Genomic DNA, 26,904 nt, shown 5'->3' with positions numbered 1-26,904 from the left:
CGGCGTTCAATGCATGAAGTAAAATAAATATCACTGTATTGTGGGAGGAATAAAAAGAAACAGATGGGTTCTGAATGTCTCCACAGATTGTCCCATAATAACTGTTGAGACATAATCCACTACACTGTAGAGAATCTTTTAGTCTTGATAACACTTGTAATTATTGAGTGTTCTTCTAAATACAGGCTTCTCAGATGTGCCAAATGAAAATGTCAGCTTGCAGTAGTTTTATAGTATCAGCCTACGCTACCCTTGGCAGCCGAACAATAATGGCCCTTTTGCATTCTGATTGGAAAATAAAGTAGTGTACTGAGGGTGTGGTTCTGCTAAATCGTGATGTTCCTCTTCAATTTCTGTTGCGGTTTATCCTCATGCTGGTGGCATCAGTCTTCCTGCCCAGAAGGAAACCTTTGGAGTTCATTTGCGGTCTCAGCAGAATGACAAAGCACTTTGGGAAGAAGATACAAGACAGCAATCCCAGGCTAGATGCCAGGATGGCGAAGACCTCCACTGCCACCATGTACTTCCCTTGGGTGCTCAGATAGGCTGGGATGAAAGAAAGCCAGACAGCGACGAAGAGTAGCATACTAAAGGTGATGTATTTGGTCTCATTAAAGCTGTCAGGCAACTTCCTAGCCAGGAAGGCCATGAGAAAACTCACACATGCCAAGATGCCGAGGTAGCCAAGCATGAGCCAAAAGGCAGTGGGTGAACCTTCATTGCATTCAAGGAGGATCCGCTCTGTGTTAAATTTCAGATTGACCTGTGGATATGGAGGAGATCCAGTCAACCAAATACTGCACAGTAGGATTTGGAGTAAGGAACATGCCATGGCTATGGAATTAGGCAGCTTTGGACCGACCCATACTCTCATCTTGCTCCCAGGCTTTGAGGCATTGAACACAATGACCACCGTGAGGGTCTTGGCCAAGATGCATGCAACACAGACAGTGAAAACAGTTCCAAAGGCCACTTGGCGAAACTTGCAAGTGAGAGTGTGTGGCTTGTCGAGGAACCCAACAGAGGACAGAAAGCAGAGCAAGAGGGCCAGGAGCAAGATGTAGCTTAGGAATCGGTTATTGGCCTTCACAATTGGAGTGTTCCGGTGTCGTATGAAAATTGAGAGGATGAGAAGGGTGACCAAGCAACCAAAAATGGCTACAACGCATAGTGTGGCCCCCAAGTTTTCATAAACTGAAAGGAACTCCAGAGTTTTGGGGACACATTGGTCCTGTCTTCTATTGGACCAATGACTTTCAGGGCATTTGAAACACTCGCTTGAATCTGAAAAGAGACAAACGGAGAGCAAGAAGAACATCAAACAATAGCATCCTTGGTATGTTCCTTCTAAGCGTGAGTCAAACAGTACAATCACTAGGACAGACACATGACATGCATTATTGACAAGGGCAGATCTATTTTGTTTACATGCTTCGCAATAATTATTCTACGCTCATGATATCACAATATTGGTATTACATGTTACAATATTTTCTCTGGGAGCTGTAGTGTGAATTGTTCCTCTAGGGAAAGAAAAAAAGTTATTGGATGTTCCATCCACAGCGATATATCATTGCCAATGTAAGGCCAAAGTAATAATGGACGAGTAGTTGTTCAATCAAGAATATTCAGTCACACTAGCAAAAAATAATGTCTGGCGTTGGATGATCCGCCTTAGTTAAAAAGCTCAAGTGAACAATACCATCCGGAGACTCAATGACTAGACTGGTCAATCTGGCCTCCACTCAACATGATCAAAGGAATTCTGATTGCAGCAACACAAACACATGATACATTTTAAAAAAGACTATAGATTACAGCAAAATAGAACAATCATTCCTCAACTTTCATTATCAGACCATGCTGCAACGGTGACCTTTAGATGAGGTACAGAAGACTAAACTTACGAACTTAGTACGAAGATCCTTGGGTCGTCAAACACATATCAAAGGCCTCCCAGAGGCCCCAATGTATCTAAACAGGTCCCAAACTTCAGCAATTGGATGCAGAACTTGATAATGCTGCTGATGCCTTCCTAATAGGGTAATCTTCATCCGGCAGAAGTGAACTTACAACAACCCAGACTGACCTAGACTCCTCAGACCTCAGCAGGATTACATTCCCAACACCTGATTTCTCAGTGCAGCAATGCTACCATTGCCATCCCAAGAAGGGGAGGATGGGCAACAAAGCGCAGAGAAAACAGCACTGCAGCTCACATCAGCATATGGGCCATTTGGAACATACACATGCTTCTTGGCCTCAGCAAGTGAGATCAAACACGCCCACAGGGGCCCAGACTCACACAGGCTCTGCCAGTCTCAGCAAGATTTTAGCTGTAGCACCTGGCTCTCAACACTCTAAGGTAATTGCCAAAGGACGTGTAGTTATGCATGAAGAACCTTCCACCAGAGGCAAGCCACTGAAGCCTGTCCCGCTGCGCTCCTAGGATCAACACTGGCATGGATGAGCACTACACCTACTCCTGCACGGTTTGTTTTTATTGGAACACGCTTTCCATGCAAGGCACTGTATTTTGTTTCTCACTTAAGAGGGAGCTCCGGCTCCAGCATCTGCCTCAAGGGGTGGCCATCACGTGAACCATGAGCAAGCATTTTATGTGCAATGACGTAGAAAGGGTGCATTGTCCATAGAAATCTACCATTTCCCTCCTTACACCCTATACACTGCTGCCTACTATTCAGAGATGTAATGTATACATGACAGGGGTCTAAAAGCAGGTCCTGTCTAGAAGGCATCACCCAATAGGCAGGAGCTACCAACGTAGAACCAGTAGCTACTAGACACCGCACCAGCTTGCGCATGAAATGCAGACACTACATTTCTTTAGTGATTTAGTGTGCTATTTAGTCACCTTTATGCATGTTACCAAACACACAGAGTTAATATCTCATATGTATGTTTGTATGGCACTAGGTGGCCTAGGGAGTGAAAAGTAGCTCCTGTAACTGATGGTTTCAAGCTAACCAGGCTCTCCTCAGCTGGAAGCAGAGCAAAATTGCTCCCAGTAATTTCAAACCCTACATGATCTTTTTCAGTTGAGCTTTTGCTTGGATATTCTGAAGCAAAACATGTTGTTTCCTTGGGTGTTGATCTGCATACATATAGGGCCTCATTATGAGGAGCGTGGTAAAAACAGGGTCATTACCGGCATGGGGGTACTAGCGGGTCCGTGCTCGTATAACCGCTAATAGCGGGTGAATACGAGTGCGCGAGCACGCGCAAACCCCATGCCGGTAATGGGCTTACCGGCCTGCCGCTAAAGGCCCTCCAACCCCCCGATAGCACCATCACGGGACCCGCCGATACCGCCTCCGCCGAGGAGGAACCCCTTAATACCGATCTGGTAATAACAACATGCTAATACCGGGCTCGTAATACCGGACCCGGAATTAACGTCATCGTGTCCGAATGGGAAATGCTGCGGCAGCCATCTTTAAAAACACAATCCATTGCCACCCTCCCAAACCACCAGTTGCATTCAGGAGAGACCAGTGCCAATCCCTTCACCATGTCAAAGGCTACCCGTAAAGCAACCTCCCGCCTGCGCAAAAAGCGTTTCTCAGATGCAGAACTTAACATGCTGGCACACACCCTTGCAGCACATGCAGATGAAATCAACCTGCAGAACCTGAAGAGGGAGGTGCAGCAGCGCAAAAAAGAAATCTGGGAGGAGGTAGCCCGCAAGGTGTCAGCAGTCGGCACCACCCCACGGACAGTGAAGGACTGCAAAAAGAGGTGGGATGACCTCCGCCTCAGGGTTCGTAATATCCTGGCCAGCTACAGGAGGGAGGCCATGGCCACAGGCGGGGGTCCCCACTCACCTGCCAAACTGACAACCTGGGAGGAGACTGCAAGCACATTCATTGAGATGGAGTCCATCGAGGGATTTGGGGAGATGGAGACGGGTGCCGCAACATCTGCAGATGGAGGTGAGTGACCCTGCAGATCCCTGTAGGGGAAACCATGACGTAGCACAAGTGATGTGGAAGAGAGCCTAGGCAAGACAATGCATGTCCCAACACACACATGAACATACACTTGTGCAGATGGAGGGCCAATCCCTGCCACACTGAAATGCATGCTGAGTGCCAATCCCATTACCAACACACAGTCAACACACATGGACCGTGCCCATGTAATACATCACACAAACCCCAACACAACGGCATGCGACCTGCCATGCATCAAACGCCAAAATGCCCCCTTCATACTACCCTGTGTGACACACCTGTAAGATATGAATGCACAATAAATGTAATACTCCACAGCACCATATAATGCATCTAGCATGTAACACCATCACTGATGCCCTGCATCTCTTCTACCCCCAGGCACCGATGGAGAAGATGCCAACGAGGATCCAACCGCAAGGGCATCCACGTCCCGGCCAAAGACAACAGCCACCGACAACACCACCTCCGGGGCAGCCTCGCAGCCCACACCAACACCCAGGGCACCTGACACCATGGAGACTGAGCTGGCTACATCAGTGGAAGGCGAGGCTGTTGACCCACTGAGCAACTCTGCTACCCCAGTGGAGGAGGATGTGGACCGGGATGTACTGACCCATGTGCCATGTACATGCTCCCCAAGCCCCATGCCCAGCCCCCCACCCCACATTCAGCCCTCACCCACCTGCAGCAGTGCGGATCCCCTGCTGCATGACTGACCTCAGCAGCCTCCACGAGGACAGCACTGCCATTGCAGGCCCGGTCACAGCACCCTCAACCACTGCTGCTCCCACCAACAACCTCGAGGCACGGCTAGCGAGGGTGGAGGCCAGACATGACTCCATGTTGGACCTGCTCAGACAATATGTGGCCGATGGGGAAGACACGAGGCGTGGGATAGCCCAGGCCATCACAGCAACCACAGCCGCCATAGAGTCGAACACTGCCGCCGTCAATGCCTCAGCATCGTTGATGAGAGACAGTCTGGGGGCCATCACGCAGGTCCTCACTTCCATCCTGCTGCACATGCAGCAGGCACAACCTGCACCAGGCGTGGAAATCCCCACGGCTTCCACCCCATCCACCACACCTGCTTCCACTGCCCCCACTTCGTCAGCACCCTCCAGCCCTGTGCGTCCAACAAGCCATAGTGCAAGGAGCTCTGAAATGCTGCCCCCGGACAGCAAGAAGTCCAGGAAATAGTGATGGGGAACTATGGGAGTGGCTCAGATGGTGGTGGTGTTGAACGGGTGAATTAGGGGGAGTTTACTGGGGGGTTTTGGGAGTTTACTGGGGGGTTTTGGGAGTTTACTGGGGAGTTTTGGGAGGTCACTGGGGGTTGGGGGGGTTGCATTTAATTAATGATGGTGTACAGTGCCCAACTCCACACATTCACTGTGTGCATGTCCACATGGACACAGTGTACAATGTGTCACTGACACATATCTATCAACGTCCCTATGGGTCAGAAGTATTCGTCAATCAGTGATTGGCGTACTGCACAGCCATCCTGTGCATCACGTATTGGCAGGGGTGCTGCTTCCCCTCCATCTTCATCCTCATTATCCTCACCCAGTGCATGCATGTCAATGTCAGGTGGCAGTGGTACATTTCTCCGGATGCACATGTTGTGCAGCATGACACGGGCCATGGTGATCTTTGCCACCTTCTCAGGGGCATAGAGGAGTGCTCCACCAGGCCTGCTTAGGCAGCGGGACCGCGCCTTCAACAGGCCAAAGGTCTGCTCAATCACTACACGGGTACGGGTATGTACCCGATTGTACTCCTCCTCATGGCTGTTCCGCGGGTTCTGCATAGGGGTGAGTAGCCACCGCTTTAAGGGATATTCCCCATCACCTGCAAGCGAATACAGAGAGGTCTAGGTGAGTCACTCTGAGCTGCCACCTTCAGGATACACAGTCATGGCCGCAGCTATTTGCTGTTGACCTGCACATGTCCCTGTAGGTATGCATGAATATTTTTTAGATGCATTCTATACTGCAATATGGTGTGGTAGTCTGGATGGCGTTGTACAGATGATGCAGGGTGAAGTCATAAATGCTGATGCGGATGTACTGTGATTGTAGGACTATGTTTTGCCTCCCATTTCTGCTGTGTATTCTACACTGTGCATGGTCACACTAGCCACATTGGCACAGTTGCAATCCTGTTCAGTCATGCATTGCTTGACATACCCATGGTGGCCAGGTTGTGCATTTTACATGTCATTTATATACGTAATTGGTTAAATGTGTGCCAGTGATGTGTCATGTTGGGGTTGGGAGGTTCAGGTCAGGAGTGTTTAGCTCTGCGTGCATTCTCCACTCACTGTCAATTCCCACCCAGGTGGAGCAATCATCCCCCCCTTTCCACCCAGGTGGAGTATGCATCCCCCCACTTTCCCACCCAGGTGGAGTATGCATCCCCCCCTTTACGACCCAGGTGGACTATGCATCCCCCCTTTCCCACCCAGGTGGAGCATGCACCCTGCCCCTTTTCCCACCCAGGTGGAGTATGCATCCCCCCCACTTCCCACCCAGGTGGAGCATGCATCCCCCCCTTTCCCACCAAGGTGGAGTATGCATCCCCCCCTTTCCCACCCGGTAGAGTATGCATCCCCTGCCCCCTTTGCCACACAGGTGGAGTATGCATCCCCCCCTTTCCCACCCAGGTGGAGTATGCATCCCGCCCTTTCCCACCCAGGTGGAGTATGCATCCCAACATATCACTACCCCAAAGCACTGCCATGGGCCAGTTAGGCAACTCACCAAGCAGCCAGGCACGTGGTCCAGCATGTCGCTCCATGTGACGGGGTAGCGTGGAGTTCCGCAGCACCATGGCATCATGTGTTGATCCGGGAAATCGGGCGCAACAATGTGTGATGATCTTGATGGAGTCACATACCATCTGCACATTGATGGAGTGGTATTGCTTGCGATTGCGGTACACCACCTCTACGGCATGGGGGACTACCAATTCCACATGGGTGCAGTCCAGGGCACCAACACAATTGGGCATGCCTGCCAGTGCAAGGAAGCCTACTTTGGTGTCTGCTATCTCCTGGGCAGTCCGAGGTAGAGATATGTGGGTGCTAGTGTGCTTCAGGAGGGCATCCAGCACTTGGTTCAGCATGCATGAAAATAGTGGTTGCAAAATGCCATGCAGCTGCCCCACTGTTTGTTGGTAGGTGCCTGTGGCCAGGAAGTGGAGCACAGACACCACCTTTAGAAGCGGGGGATGGCAGTGCGTATTTCTATGAGGCTGGCAATGTCGTTGCCTATCATGTCCACTATGGTGGTGATGGTGTCCCGGTCCAACCGCTACAGGGTATGGTTCTGCTCAGGGGTTAGGTTGAATGGACTGGGTCTGATGTGAGGGATTGGTGGCTGCCTACGATGTACTACTAGCTGCACTGGTGGTAATTGCTGGGCCTGTTTTGGCCTCCTTCTCCTCCCGCGTCTCCTCTGTGCTGCCTGTTGCTGCTGCTGTAGTTGTTGTATTTGCTGTTGTTGCTGTAGTTGTAGCAGTATAGGCATGTCCTCCAGCACCATCATTGCAACAGCTAGTGGTATCATTTTTGTGTCGGAAGGGGTGTGGCGTGTGGGTGTACTCCTTTTATACTGGGCCAGGCACCATTGACTCCACCTGTGATGATTGTGTGCACCTGTGGCAGTTGAGTTGGCTTGATTGCTGTTTGCTGTTTACGGGTGGTCCGCGATGCCTGTATGGCCGCCATCATGCAAGCCCTGATTACCGCCTTCGGGATGCCGGTATTTGCATGCCCGCGTGGGTTGTAATGTCCTCCTATTACCGTCATCCTGGTATTTACTCGCAGAAGGGGCGCGTGTACGCGCCCATGCCGGTATGAGGGGGCACGGTACGGGCGGTGCAGGTATTGGCGGGTTGTCGGGTCGTAATGCCTCAGACCCGTTAACGATGCCAGTATTACCATTCTGCCTTCCTTTTTTCAATACCTCCATTCTCGTAATGAGTCCCATAGTGTCGGTTTGTGCCTAGATTCTAGTGAGAAATTCCACCACTGTGAGGCATGTCGAGGAACCTTCACCTGTGGTCCTTGCTGGAGTGTGGGTCTAAGCAAGATTCCCGGAGCTACCCTAGCAGATGATTAAATGCCTACAAACAGACAGCTATAAAGAGCTACAAGTGCACTGTCTGCTTATTGCCTAACAGGATAATCTGTTGATTTTCTGATACGTGTGTTCTGATCATGCTGTAGGCTGTAGCAGAGAAAGGGTGGCTGTGCTCTGTCATTCCAGCTGTGAAGACAGCTAGCAACAGAATTATGTCAATGCAAAAGGATTTCCAACTGTGCCTACAGCCATCTGCGTTCCTCATTCTGGTGAGATCTAGGACTTTTCACTGATCCTTCTACATTGGTAGAAAACTGTGAGTTTTGTGATCTAGTGTTTGTATTGATTTCAGTTCCTCTTTCCATTCCCAGTTAAGACACACTGCTCAGTAGCAGGTCCTGTATCAATTTATGCAAATACCCCAACTAATCACAGCTTCTGATAAGTGAGGACTACTGCAAAAGCAAATTATTTTCGGTAGTTGATTTTTTCATATTACTTCCCATTCTAAAATTAACATAAACAAGTTTAGCTATTTGGCAGTTTTTTAATGATTTTTCATCACCTCCTCATCCTCTGCAGGGCTCGAAAAATTTAGGATCCCACTCACATTGACGGGGAGATTTTTTGAAGGGTGTGGTACTCGAACTTGCTTGTGAGTATGGGGATGTTTAAAACATTCATTTAACATTTTTCTGCAAACTCTGCTTGCAATAATTGTCAAATAAAAGTTTCACTTTGCATGGCTGACCATAGAGTGACAGCATTGCACCTAATAATTGTATTTATTTATTTTGTTTATTCTGTGAATTGGTTTGAATTAAAGGGGAAGTGCACTCAAAAATATTATTGTTCCGATCGTTCCAGCAAGTTTTTTTAAACATACTGTAATCGGTCCTAAAACATGATCCTATGCATCTTACCTTAGTTTTCTGCACTTTTACACATGCAAAAACCATGGGTTGGATGCGGCCATCTTGTGCTATTCTCATACGTTGAGACATGCTCTAAGTTCAAGTGTGCTTGTGGCAAGAATACAGATCGCCTGCCCCTGAAGCTGACATCACTAGACGCGTACAGCCCTTTTCACAACACCAAAGCACGTCTTGTGTCAACGTTTTCTGAGCGCAAGATATGGACGTGTCTCCATGGAAATGCCAGGACGCTTCTTTCCTCAACTACTGTAAACAGACTCTTTCTGATCAGACAACATTGGAGCTGCTTTGTCAATCATTTCACTGTATTTAGTTTAAATCTCCCGTGACTCGTTTATGCTCTGTTCAGCTATCACCCTATTACGAAGCCCCTGCGAACAGGTACTTACATTAGCATAATTGATTATACCCGTTACTTATAATGGCAACAAAACAGCCCTACCAGTACGGGCCTGGGAATTCCGAGGAGGAACTAAGGGTAAGAGAGATGCGAAAATGATGGCAAATCGGACGATAGTTGGGAAGATGATTCACTGGAGCATGAGCCTGAGCCTAGTCGCATGGAAGATGTTTCAACCTGGTGTACTTGCAATCATTGCGAGGTCATGCCAACCGAGAGCTGCTGTTGCAGAGAAATCTCTGGATGCATGTCCTACATAGCCGATGAAGCGACCACCGATATGTGTTACCGAGCTGCATGACTTCAGGGCAGCCTGCCTCACAAGATCCATGTTGAGGATTATGATGGTGCTTATGCACGAACTTTGCGCAACAGTTTGGCTTCACAATCCAAGTAACGAGTAAATATACTCTAGATGTGATGACATTTTGATCACTTAGACCACTACCATTTCATGTTTGTCTCCTACATTTTCAGATCTTTGATCGATCACTGATGAATGAATGTGTAAATTAAATACATTTATCTCGCTTTTTGGAAATCAGAGTGTTCATCTCTTATGTGTCTTTCACTTTCAACGAAAAAAAACAATATTTCTCTATGGCCCAAACAGTTCCGGCCTGAATCGGTGTTCACTTTTGTAATGTGTCAAGACTTCAAAAATCAATGTCAATTTTCCAGAAGTTACTTTTCTAAGATGCACTTTCAAGTAAGATGGTACACTTATACGGGTTATTCAATTACAATATGTTTGTTTTTCTTTCACAGGTGGTACAGGCTGGTGGCCTACCGTTCATTTACATGGTGGCTTTATGGGAGGCTTGGATTCCCAGTTCAATGAGTAATACCCACCTGTGTATTAGGAGCCCGAATTTCCCAATGACATTGGATAGTATAGGAGATTGTCACAAACTGTGCTGCAACCTCAAGTATACAATGTGTAGTTTGAGCCATCACCAACGCCAAATTAAATAAAATGCAAATGAGCTGATACGAATAGTACTTTGAATTTATCTGTGAGTCAAAAACACGCTCATTCGTCTATAAGTGTCATGAAAGAATGGTTGGTGCCCTTTTGAGCTCACCTCGTCCCCATCCATCCCCCCTCCAGTCTCGCTGTCATGACCACGGGTATCCCTCTTAAAAAGATCTCCAAGGTTTCCTGGGTGGTTGCCTACAATTCCTGGTCCAAGAGTAGGCAGAGCTTAGTGGGTTAGCAGATCTAAAACCACTTCCTCATCTTCCAACATGGCGGTCTGAATATGCACCTTGAATTTCAGGCAGCAGTCTAGTTGCTGCAGCTCCTAGAGTATTTAAGCCCCTCCCTCTGTTCGTTCCTCGCTTCGCGTCTGTTGTTATTAGCGACACTTACCGCGGTCCGGATTCCTGTCAGAGATATTCTCCGATTCCCTATTTGTTTCTGTCATAGTTTTTGCCCTCAGTTGTCATAGTAATTTTCCCTGTCCTTTCACAGTGCCCAGTCCCTCCACTGTCCTGTCCTTCCCCGTCTCCTGACGTGTGTGAGGTTTCTGAGAGAAGACCTTTCCATTTGTTTTCTCGACTTCCTCAGCGAAACACAAGTACCATGGTGTTGTGAGGAGTTTTATGGTTGTCATTTGCGCTCGTGGTGGCATGCAGTTGTTACAGTAATTCTTCACATGTTTTTTACGCAGTTACGAGTCGCGCCGCCTCACAAAACGAACTAGCGTTTGATAAACCTGTATCCATGTGTCTTTAGGCGCATTGTTTATTCTGACAATTGTTGTATGAATGTGAACATTTTCTGCTTACCATTTCGGATTAAAAGAGGCATATTAGGTTGCTCCGTATTTTCTCTAGAATTCACTGTGGTGTTTACATTGCCTTGAGTTTAGTATTAGCCATAGGAGTTATGGTCACGGAACTCTCCCTTATAGAAACCTCTTTGTCCCTCTGTCAGTAAAATACTTTGTCCAGCTCTGAGCTCTATCAATCCCATCTTCAGAACCTGTGTCCAGGCATTGAGCTAGTATCCCATCTTCAGAACCTGCGCCCCTGCATAGATTGCAGGATGGATAGTTCACCATACCATAATTCAAGGTAAGGGGTTGGAGTCATTTAGATTCAGAATAAGATTGAGATAGAATCACTATTCCTCTCATTTATCAGAGAAAGCCCCTTAAATAATTCCTGCTATTTTCTCTAGTTGTTTCTTAGACCCTTTGTGAACTTGAAGATAGTTTCAGCCGATAGAGAGAGTGAAAGGTTAACAACGCAATCTGAGAAAAGAGAAGAGGTCAGTTGGAGTGGTGTTCCCGCAGAGTCAAAGGTAAGCGTTACAGAACGCGAAGCCGTACTGAAAAATACTCTGCCTGAACACCATGGGAACTTCTGAGGTAGATCAACTAACTCAACGTTTGGGAGAACTAAGGGCAGAAGTCCATGCTGCCCGGTCCGAGACTAATGCTCTTAGAAGAGAACTGGGAATTAACAGAGAACGGACTGAAGTGGTTGCTCGTCAGTTATTACAGAGTCGGGCTGGGCAGGTACCCTTACCCCAAGGTAATGCTCAGGCCTCCACCTCTACTTCACCACCAGTTCCAGTCCAAGTAGTCCTCCCAGGGAATATTCCGTTAGCCCCTCCAGAGCGTTTTACTGGGGACCCTAAAAGGTTTGCAGTGTTTCTGAATCAGTGCAGATTGCATTTTCTGTGCAGACCTGGTACTTTCCCAAATGATCAATCCAAGGTCGCATTTGTGTTGTCTTATCTGGGCGGATATGCGGCGGATTGGTCCATTCCCTTAGTCAATAGAGACGATCCAGTGTTACAGAACTTTGCTGAATTCCAACGAGAGTTAGAGAAGCTGTTTGCTCGTCACACACAAGGACAGGCATTAGACCATGAGTTGGTGTCGCTAAAGCAGGGCAACCAAGATTTACTTGCATATGTAGCTACTTTTAACAGGTTGGTGGCAGAAACAAATTGGCCAACAGAAAAGAGAACTTCCCTGTTTTATCGTGGGCTATGCAGTGAGTAGAAGGATGTCTTGGCCCAAGTTGTGAAACCGCCTGAAGGCATTGCAGAATTTATAGATTTAACTATTCAGTTGGATCATCGTCTTCAGGACCGAAGAACAGATCGAGCCCGTCAAGTCAACCAACCGTTTGTAGTCCGTTCCAGAGAACCATTGGTTAAAACAGGGGTTGATGCCTGTCCGGAACCTATGCAGTTGGGCGGAATTCGAGGCCCCATCTCCCAAGCCGAGAGAGAAAAGAGACGGCAACAACAGTTGTGTCTATATTGTGGCAAGGCTGGACATTTTTTTAAAAATTGCCCTGTGAAGCCTGCTCGGAAACCTATTGGAGGTGTTAATCAGGACAAAAAAGAACAGATGGCGGAAAACTCCAGTGCCCGACAAGTCTAGAGGTCCGCTTGTCGAGCATGAAGAAGGTTGCAGTGACCTCACACTTCGTGTTCCCTATCGTCCTTTTTGGTCATGAAACTCCCACCTTAAGGCATACTCTAATTGCATACATTGACTGTGGAGCGATTGGCAATTATATGGATCAGAAGCTAGCTAACGAATTGGGAATCCCTTTGAGGAATAAGTTAGAAGTTGAGAATGTTTCTGAGGTGGATGGCACTCCATTGGTGTCTGGCCCCGTTACTCAATGCACTAACCCCCTAGTTATGCTTAGCCAGGAAGGACACAAAGAGAGGATCTCTTTTGACCTAATTCAAGTCCCACAATTCCAAATCATTTTGGGGATACCCTGGCTGGAAAGGCACAACCCATTAATTGATTGGTGTGCTCGAACTCTGACCTTTTTCTCTAAGTGTAAAAAAATGTGTTTTTCAGCCGAAGGTTCCGAAGTCGTAAGACAGTCTGAAGTAATTCCCAAATCCACCTTAGGTCTTGTGGGATCCTTACCAGGAGGATATCAAAGATTTCAGAGTATTTTTCAAGAAGAAAAGCAAGCAGAAGTTTTACCCCCACACAGACCATATGACTGCCAAATTGATCTCATTCCTGGAGCCCAGCTTCCGTGTAGCAGAATGTATGCCCTCACAGAAAAAGAAAATGTTCATCTGAGATCCTATCTGGATAAGTACCTAGCTAATGGTTTTATCCGACCATCCAAGTCACCGGCGGCATCACCTCTCTTTTTTGTGCCTAAAAAGGAGGGTGATTTGAGGACCTGTATTGACTACAGAGCACTGAATCAAGTTACGGTAAAGAACCGTTATCCTCTTCCTCTTATTTCGACCTTGCTGGATCAGGTGAAACAAGCACGGATATTTACCAAGCTTGATCTTAGAGGCGCTTATCACCTCATTCGCATCAAGAAAGGGGAGGAGTGGAAAACCGCCTTTCGAACGCGGTTCAGTCTCTTCGAGTACTAAGTAATGCCCTTTGGGCTGTGCAATGCTCCTGCAGCCTTTCAATCTTTTATGAATGACATCTTTAGAGAATTGTTGGATATCTGTGTGGTGGTTTATGTGGATGACATTTTAATCTTCTCCGCAAACCTTTCGGATCATGTGAGACATGTGACATCGGTACTTAAAACCTTGGAAGAAAATTCTCTGTATGTAAAGTTGGAGAAATGTCAGTTCCATGTCCCTGAAGTGGAGTTTTTCGGTTTCATTCTGTCGGCAAGTGGAATTAAGATGGACAACAGAAAGGTTGATGCTATTCTTTCTTGGCATGCTCCTACTTCGGTCAAAGGAATCCAGAGTTTTCTCGGGTTTGCAAACTTTTATAGACGATTTGTTTCAGATTTCTCTCGCTTGGTTCATCCCATCACTGCATTGCTTAGGAAGAATCGGAAATTTGATTGGACAGAAGAAGCAGATGAGGCTTTCTAGAAACTTAAGGAGCGGTTTAAGGCTGCACCAGTTCTCCAACATCCGAGACCAGACCTTCCATTTGTGGTGGAGACTGACGCTTCAAATGTGGCCATGGGAGCAGTATTGTCTCAGCGCGATCCTGACACACGAGAGTTGCATCCAGTGGCCTTTTGGTCCAAGAAGTTCTCCGCTGCAGAATTGAACTATACAATCACTGATAAAGAGCTTTTGGCAATAAAATGTGCATTGCAGGAATGGAGGCATCATTTGCTCGGCGCAAGACACACTGTGGCCATTTTCACGGACCATCGAAATTTACAATATCTACGTTCTGTCAAGGCACACTCCGCTAGGCAATTGCGATGGCCCTCTTTTTTGCTGAATATGACTTAATTATTACTTTCAGACCAGGAGTGCGCAATGGGAAGGCGGATGCCCTGTCCTGTATTGGAAAAGGAGAAGAAGCCTACGTGCCTGTGAATCCGGTGGAGATCATTTCTGGGGAGAAGGTGCTCGGAGTCATGGATACCACAGACTCGACCTTTGAAGATCTACAAACGGAAATAAGAGCCAGCATCTCTCAAGATGAGTTGATGAGGTGGGAGTCGAGAGGAGAACATTTTACAGTTCGGGATGGTTTGCTTTTCTTTCAAGAACGTCTGTACTTGCCCTCACTCAAACTGCGAGAGCAAGTGATTGCTAACTATCACGGAGCCCTTTTGGAAGGTCATCCCGGAATCACCAAAACCTTGAATAAGGTCAAGAGATCGTATTGGTGGACTACTTGGAGAAAGGACGTCATTCATTATTTAAAAACTTGTGGAAACTGCGCCCAAACCAAGACACAAAAGAAAAGGCCTGCTGGCCTTCTTCAACCGTTGGAAGTGCCACCTGCCCCCTGGCACACCATTTCGATGGATTTCATTACCGACTTACCAAATTGTGAAGGTTTTGATACCATTTTAGTGGTAGTGGATTTATTCTCTAAAATGGCGCATTTTATAGCATTGAAAGGATTACCTTCCGCTGCAGTCTTGGCTAAGACTTTTTTGGAAAATGTTGTGAAACTGCACAGCTTCCCTACCATAGTTGTTTCGGATCGAGGGAGCCAATTTGTTTCCAAATTTTGGAGAAAATGTTGTGAACTAGCAAAGATAGAAGTACGATTATCCACCAGTCACCATCCCCAGATTGATGGCCAAACGGAGCAAACTAATCAAACTTTGGAGCAGTACCTCAGATGTATGCTACATCAACTTGACGAAACCTGGTTGGATGTTTTGTGGATAGCAGAATATGCATATGATAATTCCGTTCATGCCTCCACAGGATTAAGTCCTTTTTACACCCTGCACGGACGGCATCCACGCACTTCAAGTTACGATCCTCCTGAACCACTGGAAATGCCTGCAGTAACATCTCTGCACGAAAAGATTGCTACCACGATAGCTCAAGCAAGAAATCAATTGTCTCTGGCGAAAGAATCTCAGAAAAAGTTTGCTGACAGTCGAAGAAGTAGTGCTCCTGAATACAAGGTGGGAGAATTGGTGTAGCCACTCGGAACCTAGCCTTGAAAGGATCTCGAAAATTCCTTCCACGATTTTTAGGGCCCTTTGCCATTGAGAAAATAATCAATCCACTAGCCATGAAGCTGACCCTTCCAAGCAATATGAAAATCCATTCTGTATTTCATGTGTCCCTCTTGAAACCAGTTCACCCTAATAGACGAGTCCAAGAAGCTCCAGCTCCCGTGGAAGTGGAGAACGATCAGCTTGAATATGAAGTTAAGGCCATCCTGGATTCTAAGATAGTCCGTAACAAGCTATTCTACTTAGTGGATTGGAAAGGTTGCGGTCCTCAGGATAGGACTTGGGAACCTCTTGAGAATCTGCATGCCCCTAGATTGTTAAAGGCCTTTCACCGTAATCACCCGTGCAAACCAAGGAAGGGGAGCCCTAGTTTAGGAGGGGTTTTGGGGGGGAATACTGTCATGACCACGGGTATCCCTCTTAAAAAGATCTCCAAGGTTTCCTGGGTGGTTGCCTACAATTCCTGGTCCAAGAGTAGGCAGAGCTTAGTGGGTTAGGGGATCTAAAACCACTTCCTCATCTTCCAACATGGCGGTCTGAATATGCACCTTGAATTTCAGGCAGCAGTCTAGTTGCTGCAGCTCCTAGAGTATTTAAGCCCCTCCCTCTGTTCGTTCCGCGCTTCGCGTCTGTTGTTATTAGCGACGCTTACCGCGGTCCGGATTCCTGTCAGAGATATTCTCCGATTCCCTATTTGTTTGTATCATAGTTTTTGCCCTCAGTTGTCATAGTAATTTTCCCTGTCCTTTCACAGTGCCCAGTCCCTCCACTGTCCTGTCCTTCCCCGGCTCCTGACGTGTGTGAGGTTTCTGAAGGAAGACCTTTCCATTTGTTTTCTCGACTACCTCAGCGAAACGCAAATATCATGGTGTTGTGAGGAGTTTTATGGTTGTCATTTGCGCTCGTGGTGGCATGCAGTTGTTACAGTAATTCTTCACATGTTTTTACGAAGTGCTCACCTCATGACCTGCATGCGCAGTTACGAGTCGCGCCGCCTCACAAAACGAACTAGCGTTCGATAAACCTGCATCCATGTGTCTTTAGGCGCATTGTTTATTCTGACAATTGTTGTATGAATGTGAACATTTTCTGCTTACCATTTCGGATTAAAAGAGGCATATTAGGTTGCTCTGTATTTTCTCTAGAATTCACTGTGGTGTTTACATTGCCTTGAGTTTAGTATTAGCCATAGGAGTTATGGTCACGGAACTCTCCTTTATAGAAACCTCTTTGTCCCTGTCAGTAAAATACTTTGTCCAGCTCTGTGCTCTATCAATCCCATCTTCAGAACCTGTGTCCAGGCATCGAGCTAGTATCCCATCTTCAGAACCTGCGCCCCTGCATAGATTGCAGGATGGATAGTTCACCATACCATAATTCAAGGTAAGGGGTTGGAGTCATTTAGATTCAGAATAAGATTGAGATAGAATCACTATTCCTCTCAGTTATCAGAGAAAGCCCCTTAAATAATTCCTGGTATTTTCTCTAGTTGTTTCTTAGACCCTTTGTGAACTTGAAGATAGTTTCAGCCGATAGAGAGAGTGAAAGGGTAACAACGCAAACTGAGAAAAGAGAAGAGGTCAGTTGGAGTGGTGTTCCCGCAGAGTCAAAGGGAAGCGTTACACTCGCGCCCATGTGGTACTGTGTGGGTAGCAACTCTCAAGTTCCCCAACACCATGTACACTTCAAAGGAATCTTATACAAAGGGACCATTGTTCACATAAACTCACCCAAACCCAAGATCTGCAGACTCCCCTCTCCAAGACCCCGCCCCAGCAATCAACCTAAGTTTGTATACCTTCACTACTGTTACAGGCCTTTTTCGCTCGCATCATGCCCATCCATCCCCCCTCCATTATCAATGGCAGTTCACACCTATGGCCGTGCTCTCCTAAGGGGGCTGAGTGGATGGTAACACTCCAGTTGAAAAACACCATGGGCACCTCAAAGGGTTATTTAGCACTGGGTCCATTGTTCACATGGCCTCCCCAGAGCCAGTGTCTCCAGACTCCACACTTCAAGGCCATTCATCCTCCTCCCTCCTTCCTCAGTATCGATGGCATTTCGCACCTATTAACATGCGCTCAAAGGGCATCGCAGTGGTTGTGGATGCCCTAGCAAGGTGCCACAAGCTGTTGAATAGCTACCCAGAAGAAAATAGAAAATATACATTACGCATCATATATGATTATGCAGACTCTTTATTTTGGAACAAAAGTCTGTGGCTTCTCTTAAGCATAACAATAACAAACCAAAAAAGATTACTGTATTTGTCACAATTCAACCGATGTGCATCATTATCATAGTTCTGTACTTTTTGAGCACTTGTACCGTGAAACCGGAGCGGCCCTCCGTATCTCACCGACTGCCCCCATTGTGAGCTCTGAGGTTGGTGTGTTGGGGACCTACATTTTGTCTGATGAGCTCTCGTGCGCTTGCTGTAAGCTTCCTTCCAGGCACATGGCCAGGCCAGACCCAGTTTCTCCAGAATCACTGCTTCAAGACCCTGACCCTGCAATCAACATATGTTTTTGTCCGTTGAGCAGTGTTCAGCCTTTTGCGCTCACCTCCTGCCCATCCATCCTTCGCCCTACTATCAATGGAAGTTGGCACCTATGGACAGGGTGTTACTGAGCCCTAAGATTTTCTCGGGCACCAATGAAAATGTGGCACACTGTTCGAAGTTGCTATTCCTTCATTTTTGGGCACATTCCGAACATTACAAAACGATGAGTCTTTTGATGAAAAGGTGATGCAAATTGTGCCTCTAAAAATATATATATTCAGCAACAGTGCTTAGTGCTACTACCCACGTATTGAAGTAACTCATCAAACCGGCACGCATGGGCCCAAAAAGTATGCCACTTAAATTTTACATAAACCACCCACATAAGCATTTTGAATTTGTGTTTCAACCTTGTACCTATTGGCCTATATGCTGTACAAGCATCTCTATACCTTTGGCTCGCAAAGGTGCTGGGTGGGTGTGGCAGAAGTGAAAGATTGAATCGAGGCTCAGTGGGTGTTAACGAACACGTCACACATTTACTTACACACCCACTTTACTAAGCCTTTATTAACACCTTGACATTTACCAGGCAAACATCACGGAGATCAACAAGGTATAACATCATCGAGCTACCTGTTCCCTGGATACCTGTTCCAAAGCCACTTGTTCCCAGGCTTGCTGAATCAGCTCATTTGTGCATCCAAGTAAAGGTATGTCACCTATTTACTACTCTATGTTCATCGATCGCTGTTGTCAAATTTTCTATCGAATTCCACCTGATTTACTCAGTACTGTAATGTTCATTTATCTCAAAGACTTCACCATTATGGAATGTTTGATGTAATTTTATCTCTGTAAATAGCGCATAGCATCACTGTGCATTGTAATCAAATAGAATGTTTTGTGGTCCATGTTTGCTGCCATTTTTTCTTTTAATGCTTGAACGTTAGTTCAACAGACGAGTAACACGTTGCGAGTTGTAGAATATCAAATGTATTGCAGAGTTCCTCTGACTAGGTTACGCAGCTTTTCTTTATTTAAAAATAACTTTTTAGACAGAGATGTGTAGTAATTAATTTACTCTCATTCATACAGTATTATTTGTATACAGATCTTACAGACTTTTAAAGAATGCCTTCATGTATGTTCTTCGGTTGCCCCTCTGTGAGCCATGCCGAAACTCAGGGCACCGTCCTGCATACATTCCCAAAGGATATTAATTTAATAAGAGGATGGATTACAAATTGTGGTTTTGCAGAGGACGAGATTGAAAGTAGAGCCCAGGAAGTCCTGCGAGACGTGAGGGCCAATCGATTCTACGTCTGCAGCCTGCACTTTACGGACGATATGTATGAACAATCAAAGTTCACAAAAAAGCGTTGACCCAGAATCCTTCGTAAATTGCTTCCAAATGCAATTCCGACAAAATGTTGGCACTCTGCGGCTGAGGTAAGTAGTGTATGTTGAATTTGTTATCTTTGTTGGTATGTAGGACGATGGTCGGCATAAATAAGTATTCTCTATGATCTCTCGTTTTATTTAAAGTAGTGGATTGACAAGGTAACAGATTTCTGTGTTTATTTACATCAAAGTTGTATTACTCAAAGTTGTATTTCTCAAGTTTCCATAGTTACCAGATGCAACAGAATTTACAAATATTTAACTTCAGACTACTTCATCTATCCCCGCTTTCGGGAGTCTCAAATAATTCACCGAAATGTGACCGTTAGTAAAATCTTCCATACTGAACTATAAAAGTCTCATAATCTGTTGGCAATGTGTGGGTTGACATATCCTTCTTTACATAGTGCACATTGATGGAAGCACAGACCCTCACCAGTGACGAAACCACCAACACATCTAGTATTCCAATGGTGAGACCTACCGACTTGCACAAAGTGATATTTTAGATTGTTTAGTTTGTTGGTTGTGGCCACATTTCCAATACTAATTTACATTTCTCATTGTACTATTTCCTGACAATGTACTGAAAATGAAGGAGCAACATTCTGCATCAATTTCTTTTCCGGAGTCAACCTCAACATCACTCGGCTATCAAGTAATTATATTCTACTAGTCCTTTATATGCGATTCAACTGCATGCATGTGTTATGCTTGGATTTTCAACATGTGGAAAATTATTATGTATATTATTGTTGATTTACAAAAGAAATAGCATGTTAGTGGTGTCTCTCTGTATGTACCATCATCTGCATGCTTTTTTATCCGTATTAAAACAAGTACTGTGTTATAGGGGGATGCGTGAACTTCGACTACAATCACTTCCTCCTTTTGCAACAGGTCCAGAGTATGCGATATGTGTACTTACACTTCACTTGCTAAACCCTACAAAGGATATACTTTGAGACTGAAATGCATGAAACCTTGCACTGTTTCAAACTTTTCTGATTTTGGTTCTAGCGTTACACTTCCTCCAAAATGCAGAACTGGTTACAAAGGAAACATTGCAAAGCAAGCTACTTTTGAAGACTTTTGAATGCAACATTATAATCACTATTTGTTTGTTTGTTTGTTTTAATATTTGTAATGCGCGCCAGACCTGAGGGTATCAGGGCGCAATAGGCATCAAGAGGGTTGTTCAGCTTAGGTTACATTGCTGTACAAGATCATACATTTCATACAATGAGATACAGGCATAAGACAGGCAGGCTACACAATACGGCAAAAACACAGTAGAGAATATATACAGTATGTACAAGAGGAATAGGAGTTAACATTGTATATGTAGTGAGGGGTCAGAAGTCATTTCCCTAGATCCAATGGATGAGGTTGGACCTAAAGTGTGGGTATGGTAGGTCTTCCCTCGGGGCGGAGGGAGGGAGTTCCAGTATTGGGCAGCTTTGACCGGGAAGCTGCTTCCACCAGTCTTTTTTACGTTTAAATCTGGGCACCGTTAGGAGGTTATCGTTGGCAGTTCTCGTGGGACGGTTGGAGGGTTGTCTCGTAAATCTGGCTATGAGGTATTGTGGGGTGGCATAGTGGAGACATTTGTGTGTCAGGGAAGCTGTTTAGAGGAGGCTTTTGCCAGTTATTGGCTCTTCAGAGGTCAGAGATGTGGGCTTTCTTAGGAATACTTAGGGCTGCTCTCAGGACATTATTTTGTAGAATCTGGATCTTATTGGTGATGTATTTGTACTCCCTACATATAAGGCATTACAATAGTCCAGTTTGGATAAAACAAGGGCTCTTGCTAGGGTGATGCAGTTGTCGGAGGAGAGGAAGGGCTTGGCTGCTCTGATTAGCTTACAGGTGTAAGCAGTTGATGAGCCATATAGTTGACTTGTTTTTTAAAGATTAACATAGAGTCTAGGTAGAATCCAAGGGTTTTGACCTCCTGGGCTAATGTGATGTTATTGTTGTCTGTTTTGAAATTGGAGTAGTTGTGACCTAGTTTGTTAAGGTTTGCAGGGGGTGCCGAGATTGAGGAGTTCCGTTTTTACATCATTCAGGCTTAGACCATGATAAGCCATCGATGGCTGGATGATGAGGTACACTCTATTCACAAAGCCAAATCCTTGTTGTAGTCGCCCGTCAACTGGATGAGGATCTGGGTATCATCGGCATAATTAGTGTAGGTGATACCCATGCCATCTAGATCATCAAAAAGGGGCTTTGTGAAAATACTGTACAGGATGGGGGACACACAAGTGCCCTCAGGCTCGCCGCAGGTGATGGGTATGTGGTCAGTGACTGCTATGGGTGAAAGGACGTGCATTGTTCTATTGTCAAGGAAGGATTGGATCCATCTTATCGCTTCTCGTGAGACATGGGCAGCAGAGTCCAAGTGGTTACATAGGATCTTATGGTCTACTAGGTTCAACGCCGCTGAAAGATCAAGTAGTAGCAATAGTGCTGCCTTGCCATCGTCTCTCAGCACGTCTATTTGTGCCCTAAAGTCTATAAGGGCAGTTTCAGTTCCATGTTGTGGTCTGAAGCCTGACTGGCGTACTCCTAAGAGGTGGTTACATTCCAAATATTGTTGGATTTGAAGGTAAGCCACCCTATCTAGAATTTTAAGCAGGAACGGGACTGTGGTGATAGTTTGTGGGTATGGAGGTGTCAAGTGTTTGTTTTTAAGTAGTGGGAGAACCCAGGACTGTTTCAGGTTATTGGGTATGGTGCCGGTGGAGAAGGAGGCATTTATGAGTTTGGAGATGAATGGGGAGAGGTCGCGTCCAACGTCTTTTATGATTTGGGCTGGGCAGGGGACGCCGTGGCAGTTAGATGGTTTGAGGGCAAGGATGACTTTTTCAACTTCTATGATGGATACTTTTTTGAAGTTGAAGCGGGGTCTGAGCTGATTGGGAGGTGGTGGAATAGGCTGGGGCAAAGGCGCAGAAGTTTTGTTAGGCTTAAGGGCAAGGAGGAGAGTTTCTTTTTTGTTTTTGTTGTTGTTAATCTTTGTTTGGAGGGTCGTTACCTTGTTAGATAGGGCACTCTGAATGCTGGTGCACCATATTTTGTCCTTGAGACAGGTATCAGGGGCTTGGGTGGGCGTTTCTATCTCTTTGAGGATTGTGAATAATTGTTTAGTGCTTGAATTAGCTTGATTAATACACACGTTGTATGAGGATTGTTTCGCGAGGATAATTTATTTTTTGTAAATGGTGCCTATTTTACTAAGGTTGTTTTTGTTAATGTCAGAGGGATCTTGTCTCCAAATTTGTTCACTTTTGTGTTTTTCTAATCTAATTGCTTTCAAGTGGGGAGAGAACCAGGTATTCACATGTTTTTAAGGTTTGCTCTTTCTAATTTTCAGTGGTGCTATGACATCTAAGGACGATAACATTACTTTGTTGTACTCCTCTACCAAAGTGAAAGGATCTGTGTGGTCGGGAAGCGAATTCAAGGTGGGGATAATCAGGTGAGTGAGTTTTTCAGCTGTGATATTTCTTTTGTTTCTGGTGCGAATGACAGGGGCTATGCTTTTGGAAGGTAGGAGAGGCATGGCCTCTAAAGAGAAGGAGATCAGGTGGTGGCTGGACCAGAGCTACAGTGTTATGGAAATAATGGAAGTATGGCAGCTATGCTCTGCTATCCAATCGAGGGTCCTTCCTTTTAGTGTGGGTCGCACCTGTTACTTTTTGGGTGAATCCCAATTCCTAGAGGGAGTCGTTGGCGTTGTGGTCTAATGAATTGTTAAAGCCCAGGTTGAGATCTCATAAGAGAAGGCATTGTGAGGAATTTTTAAGGTTGTCAGATAAGATATTAGTTGTCTTCTTCAATGGAGGTCTGTAAATGAGGTGGATAGACAGGGTCTGGGTGTCAGAGATGGTCAACTTGGCAGTGAGGGATTCGCATGAGTCTAGGTTTTGTGGTGTGGTGAGTCTCAAAGCTAGACTAGTTTTGGCAACTATGGCAAGGCCCTTCACCTCGGGATTTAGTGTGATCTATTCTGAGGAGATTGTAGTTCTCGGGAATGGTTAGCATGATCGCCGGGCCTGCTGCTGAATGAAGCCAGGATTCAGTGATGGCGAGGAAGTCCATTTCTTCTGTCTGGAGTAAGTCGGCTGTTTCAGTAGCATGGGCCACCATGGAGCGGGCGTTTATTAGGGCTCCTCTTTGGTGGTACCTGGGTGTTATGGTGGTACTTCGGGTGGGTGTTGATGTCTCAGGTAAGTGGATTGGGTGCTGGGAATTGGTGACTTTGTGGAGGGAGGTTTTGGTATTGGGTTGTGGGTCTCTCAAGGTTCTAGTAGTATTATTTGTGAGAAGGCGTGAGGTTTTAGCTAGAGGTTCATACATTTTAGGGAGTCTGGCACTGAGTTTGAGGTTTCTCTGGTGGAGACTGCATGGTCTGGTGTCCAAGTTATTCAGACTTGGGAGTTTGTTGTAACAGGTCGTAGGATATGATATGATATGATATGATAGTTTATTTATATAGCGCCTATACACAATGTGTTTCAAAGCGCTTAAAGGCAAGGGAGGGAACAAGGGAAAATATAATGACATTCTTACAGGCCATGAACAGTAAGGATGTGAAATTAACTATCGTACTCGGCCTGACGACATTTCAGATAGTGCAAGAGCTAAGGGAGGGGGAGAGTGGGAAGGAAATGGAAACATACAGGTGACTACCGTACTAGGCCTGACGACATTTCTGGTAGAGCCGGAGAAAAACAAAAGGTGATGGAGAGGGGTGCAGAAAGGTAGGGGAGGAACAAAACAAGCGACTATCATACTAGGCCTGACGACATTTCAGATAGTGCTGGAGGGGGTGCGGGGGTGGGGAGGAAAAAAACAGTAAGGGGAGGGGGGAGGAGACAGACGAGGTTGCTATCATTCTAGGTCCAGGGACAATTCTGATAGAGTAAGTGCATAGAAGAAAGTAAGGGGAGGAGATAGGAAAAGGGAGAAGGGAAAGGAGGAGAGAACAGAGAGTTAGCAGTCAAAAAAGTGGAGGAGCAAGAGGGGAGAGTGAATACAATTGCAGAAGTCAGTAGTAACACATAATGTTGCAAGCCAGGATACAAGATGAAGATGGGAACAGCATGATTCAGGGCCACCAGTACCACCAGTACAAGATGCGAAGGGAGTTCAGCATGAGAGTTGAGAAAGGGTGACGCACCGTGAATGAATGAAGTCCATTTAAGTCAAATCCATCATTGGCCTCAAGACGGTGATGGTGAAACCAGATAAGATGTTGTAGCTGCTAAAGGCATAGTGTGTGACATGGTAGGATTTGTATGCTGATTAGATTTAGGATGGTCCTCAACAGGACAGTATAGATCATTGGCAAGTACATGATTGGCACGTATGGTGACTAAATGGTGTCAAATGTGGCACTAGGGTCGGATGAAGGGTGTCTATGCAACAGTGCCGGGATGGGATAGTGGTAGGTGCAACATAACGAGGCAGATTAGATGCACAATTTAGATACAAAGAGGGAGGGCAGGTTTGGAGTAAGCTAACTCGGGTAGGGTAGCATCGCAAAAACTGGTGCAAATAGGCCGACTCTGCTGTAATGTGAGTAGTTTGAGAACAAGCTATCTTAGGCGGAATGATGACGAAATGGCAGGTGCAGATACACAAGATAAAGTACCTGCGGCAATAAAGCAATGGGAGAAATCTGATAATTAAGGCAGCAGACGGTAGGCAGAGTCAATATCTGAGGCAATAAGGCAGTGTGTAAAAACAAATAATTAGGGCAACAGAGGGTAGGCAAAGTAAGATACAGATGTGTGAAATGTATATTATGACCAAATCATGTAAACTTTTTTCGAGGGTATGTTCATACAAATGTAAGATTTGTGTATCAACAACAATGCGTGTAGTATATGGTTCAGAAACGATTGTGTTGTAGAGATATTTGTGCGGAAGTGCTCTGTGCGATGAAAGATTGTAATTTTGAGCACAATTTTGTTTTTGTATTTAATGATTGTAATCAAGATGTGAAATTAGAAGAGGCACAAGGATCAGAGGTATATATAACCTAATATAACCTAATATGAAATACAATTGGACATCACATTGCTTTTGGAATGCATTTTTATAATGTAGTAATGTGTTTCAGTCCTTCAAGTGGGTTCTGTTTGTAACTATGCACAATTGTGTGAAAATGAGATTTGCTTGATTTCAACCATATACAAACGCTGTTTTTTCAGCTTGATGTTGCAGTCTAGAAAGAGAAGGCCACGGTCACAAAGCCAATTAAGAAATCAAGGGTAAAGAACGAAAGTTTATTGTGGAGAATTTTTAAAGCGCATGTTTTAGTGATATTACATTTTGTATATCGTATTTATGTATGTGTGCTATACATTGATCATCTTTTTCTATAAATCTGTTAGAGGCCCAGAAGGAAGAGGAGTATAATGACTCAGACAACAACTGAAACCAAAGATGTCTCTTGCCAAACTGATTCAACAATGGAAGAAATACTATTTGAGACACAGCGTTGTCAGGTCAATATTCAGACTCATGATGCATTTGTCCAGAGGCTGGAAAATGAATGGAATCTCACCTGCAAACTGTACAAAGTCACCATGGACTCTGTGTGACCTAGGACAGATGAAACTGAAGACAATGAAAATGCATTGCAATTGCTTGCAGAATCTTTGACACAATCAACACCCTCCAAAAATGTTCCACCTAGCAAACATTCAATGTTTCCTGTTTCTCCAATTCATGTGGAAATATCACAGCCTGAAGTGACAGAGGCTGAAGCTTCAACGCAATCGACTGATGAATTGGCTCAAGATTTCGACTACAGTTTGCCTAATTTGGGTGATTTGTCCACCACTGTCGACTCACAAAACACACTACTGCCAGATGATTGGCTTTTAAAGGAGCAAAAATACTTTGTATTCGACAGCTGCGTTCTAGACATTGTACAAATGCTGAAATGTGATCATGCCTTAAGAGGCAACATATGCGGGCAGCCATTGGTGAATGTGTCTCGTGTATTACAAGGCACTAACCTGAAAATCCATGCCAGCTGTGTTCACCTCCATAATACATTTTCATGGTCTGCTCAACCGATGCTCGGCAAAGTGCCTGCTGGAATTCTACTTTGTACAGCAGCTTTACTCTTCAGCGGATCGACTTTCAGTAAGAT

General features: G+C 45.5%; 1 protein-coding gene across 1 annotated transcript in view; it reads right to left on the bottom strand.

The window, feature by feature from the left end:
- Positions 1-346: 346 nt before the first annotated feature.
- Positions 347-26,904, bottom strand: part of LOC138473218 (extracellular calcium-sensing receptor-like) — a 112,135-nt gene continuing 85,577 nt past the window's right edge. Inside the window, exon 5 of the mRNA XM_069611823.1 lies at positions 347-1,284. Coding sequence (XP_069467924.1) covers positions 347-1,284 — 938 coding nt within the window. The remainder of the gene's footprint in view (positions 1,285-26,904) is intronic.

This window comes from Ambystoma mexicanum, chromosome 1p, assembly GCF_040938575.1.
Source record: "Ambystoma mexicanum isolate Mex_15411 chromosome 1p, UKY_AmexF1_1, whole genome shotgun sequence".
Classification (NCBI taxonomy): Eukaryota; Metazoa; Chordata; class Amphibia; order Caudata; family Ambystomatidae; genus Ambystoma; species Ambystoma mexicanum.
This window is presented reverse-complemented; position numbering and strand designations above follow the sequence as displayed.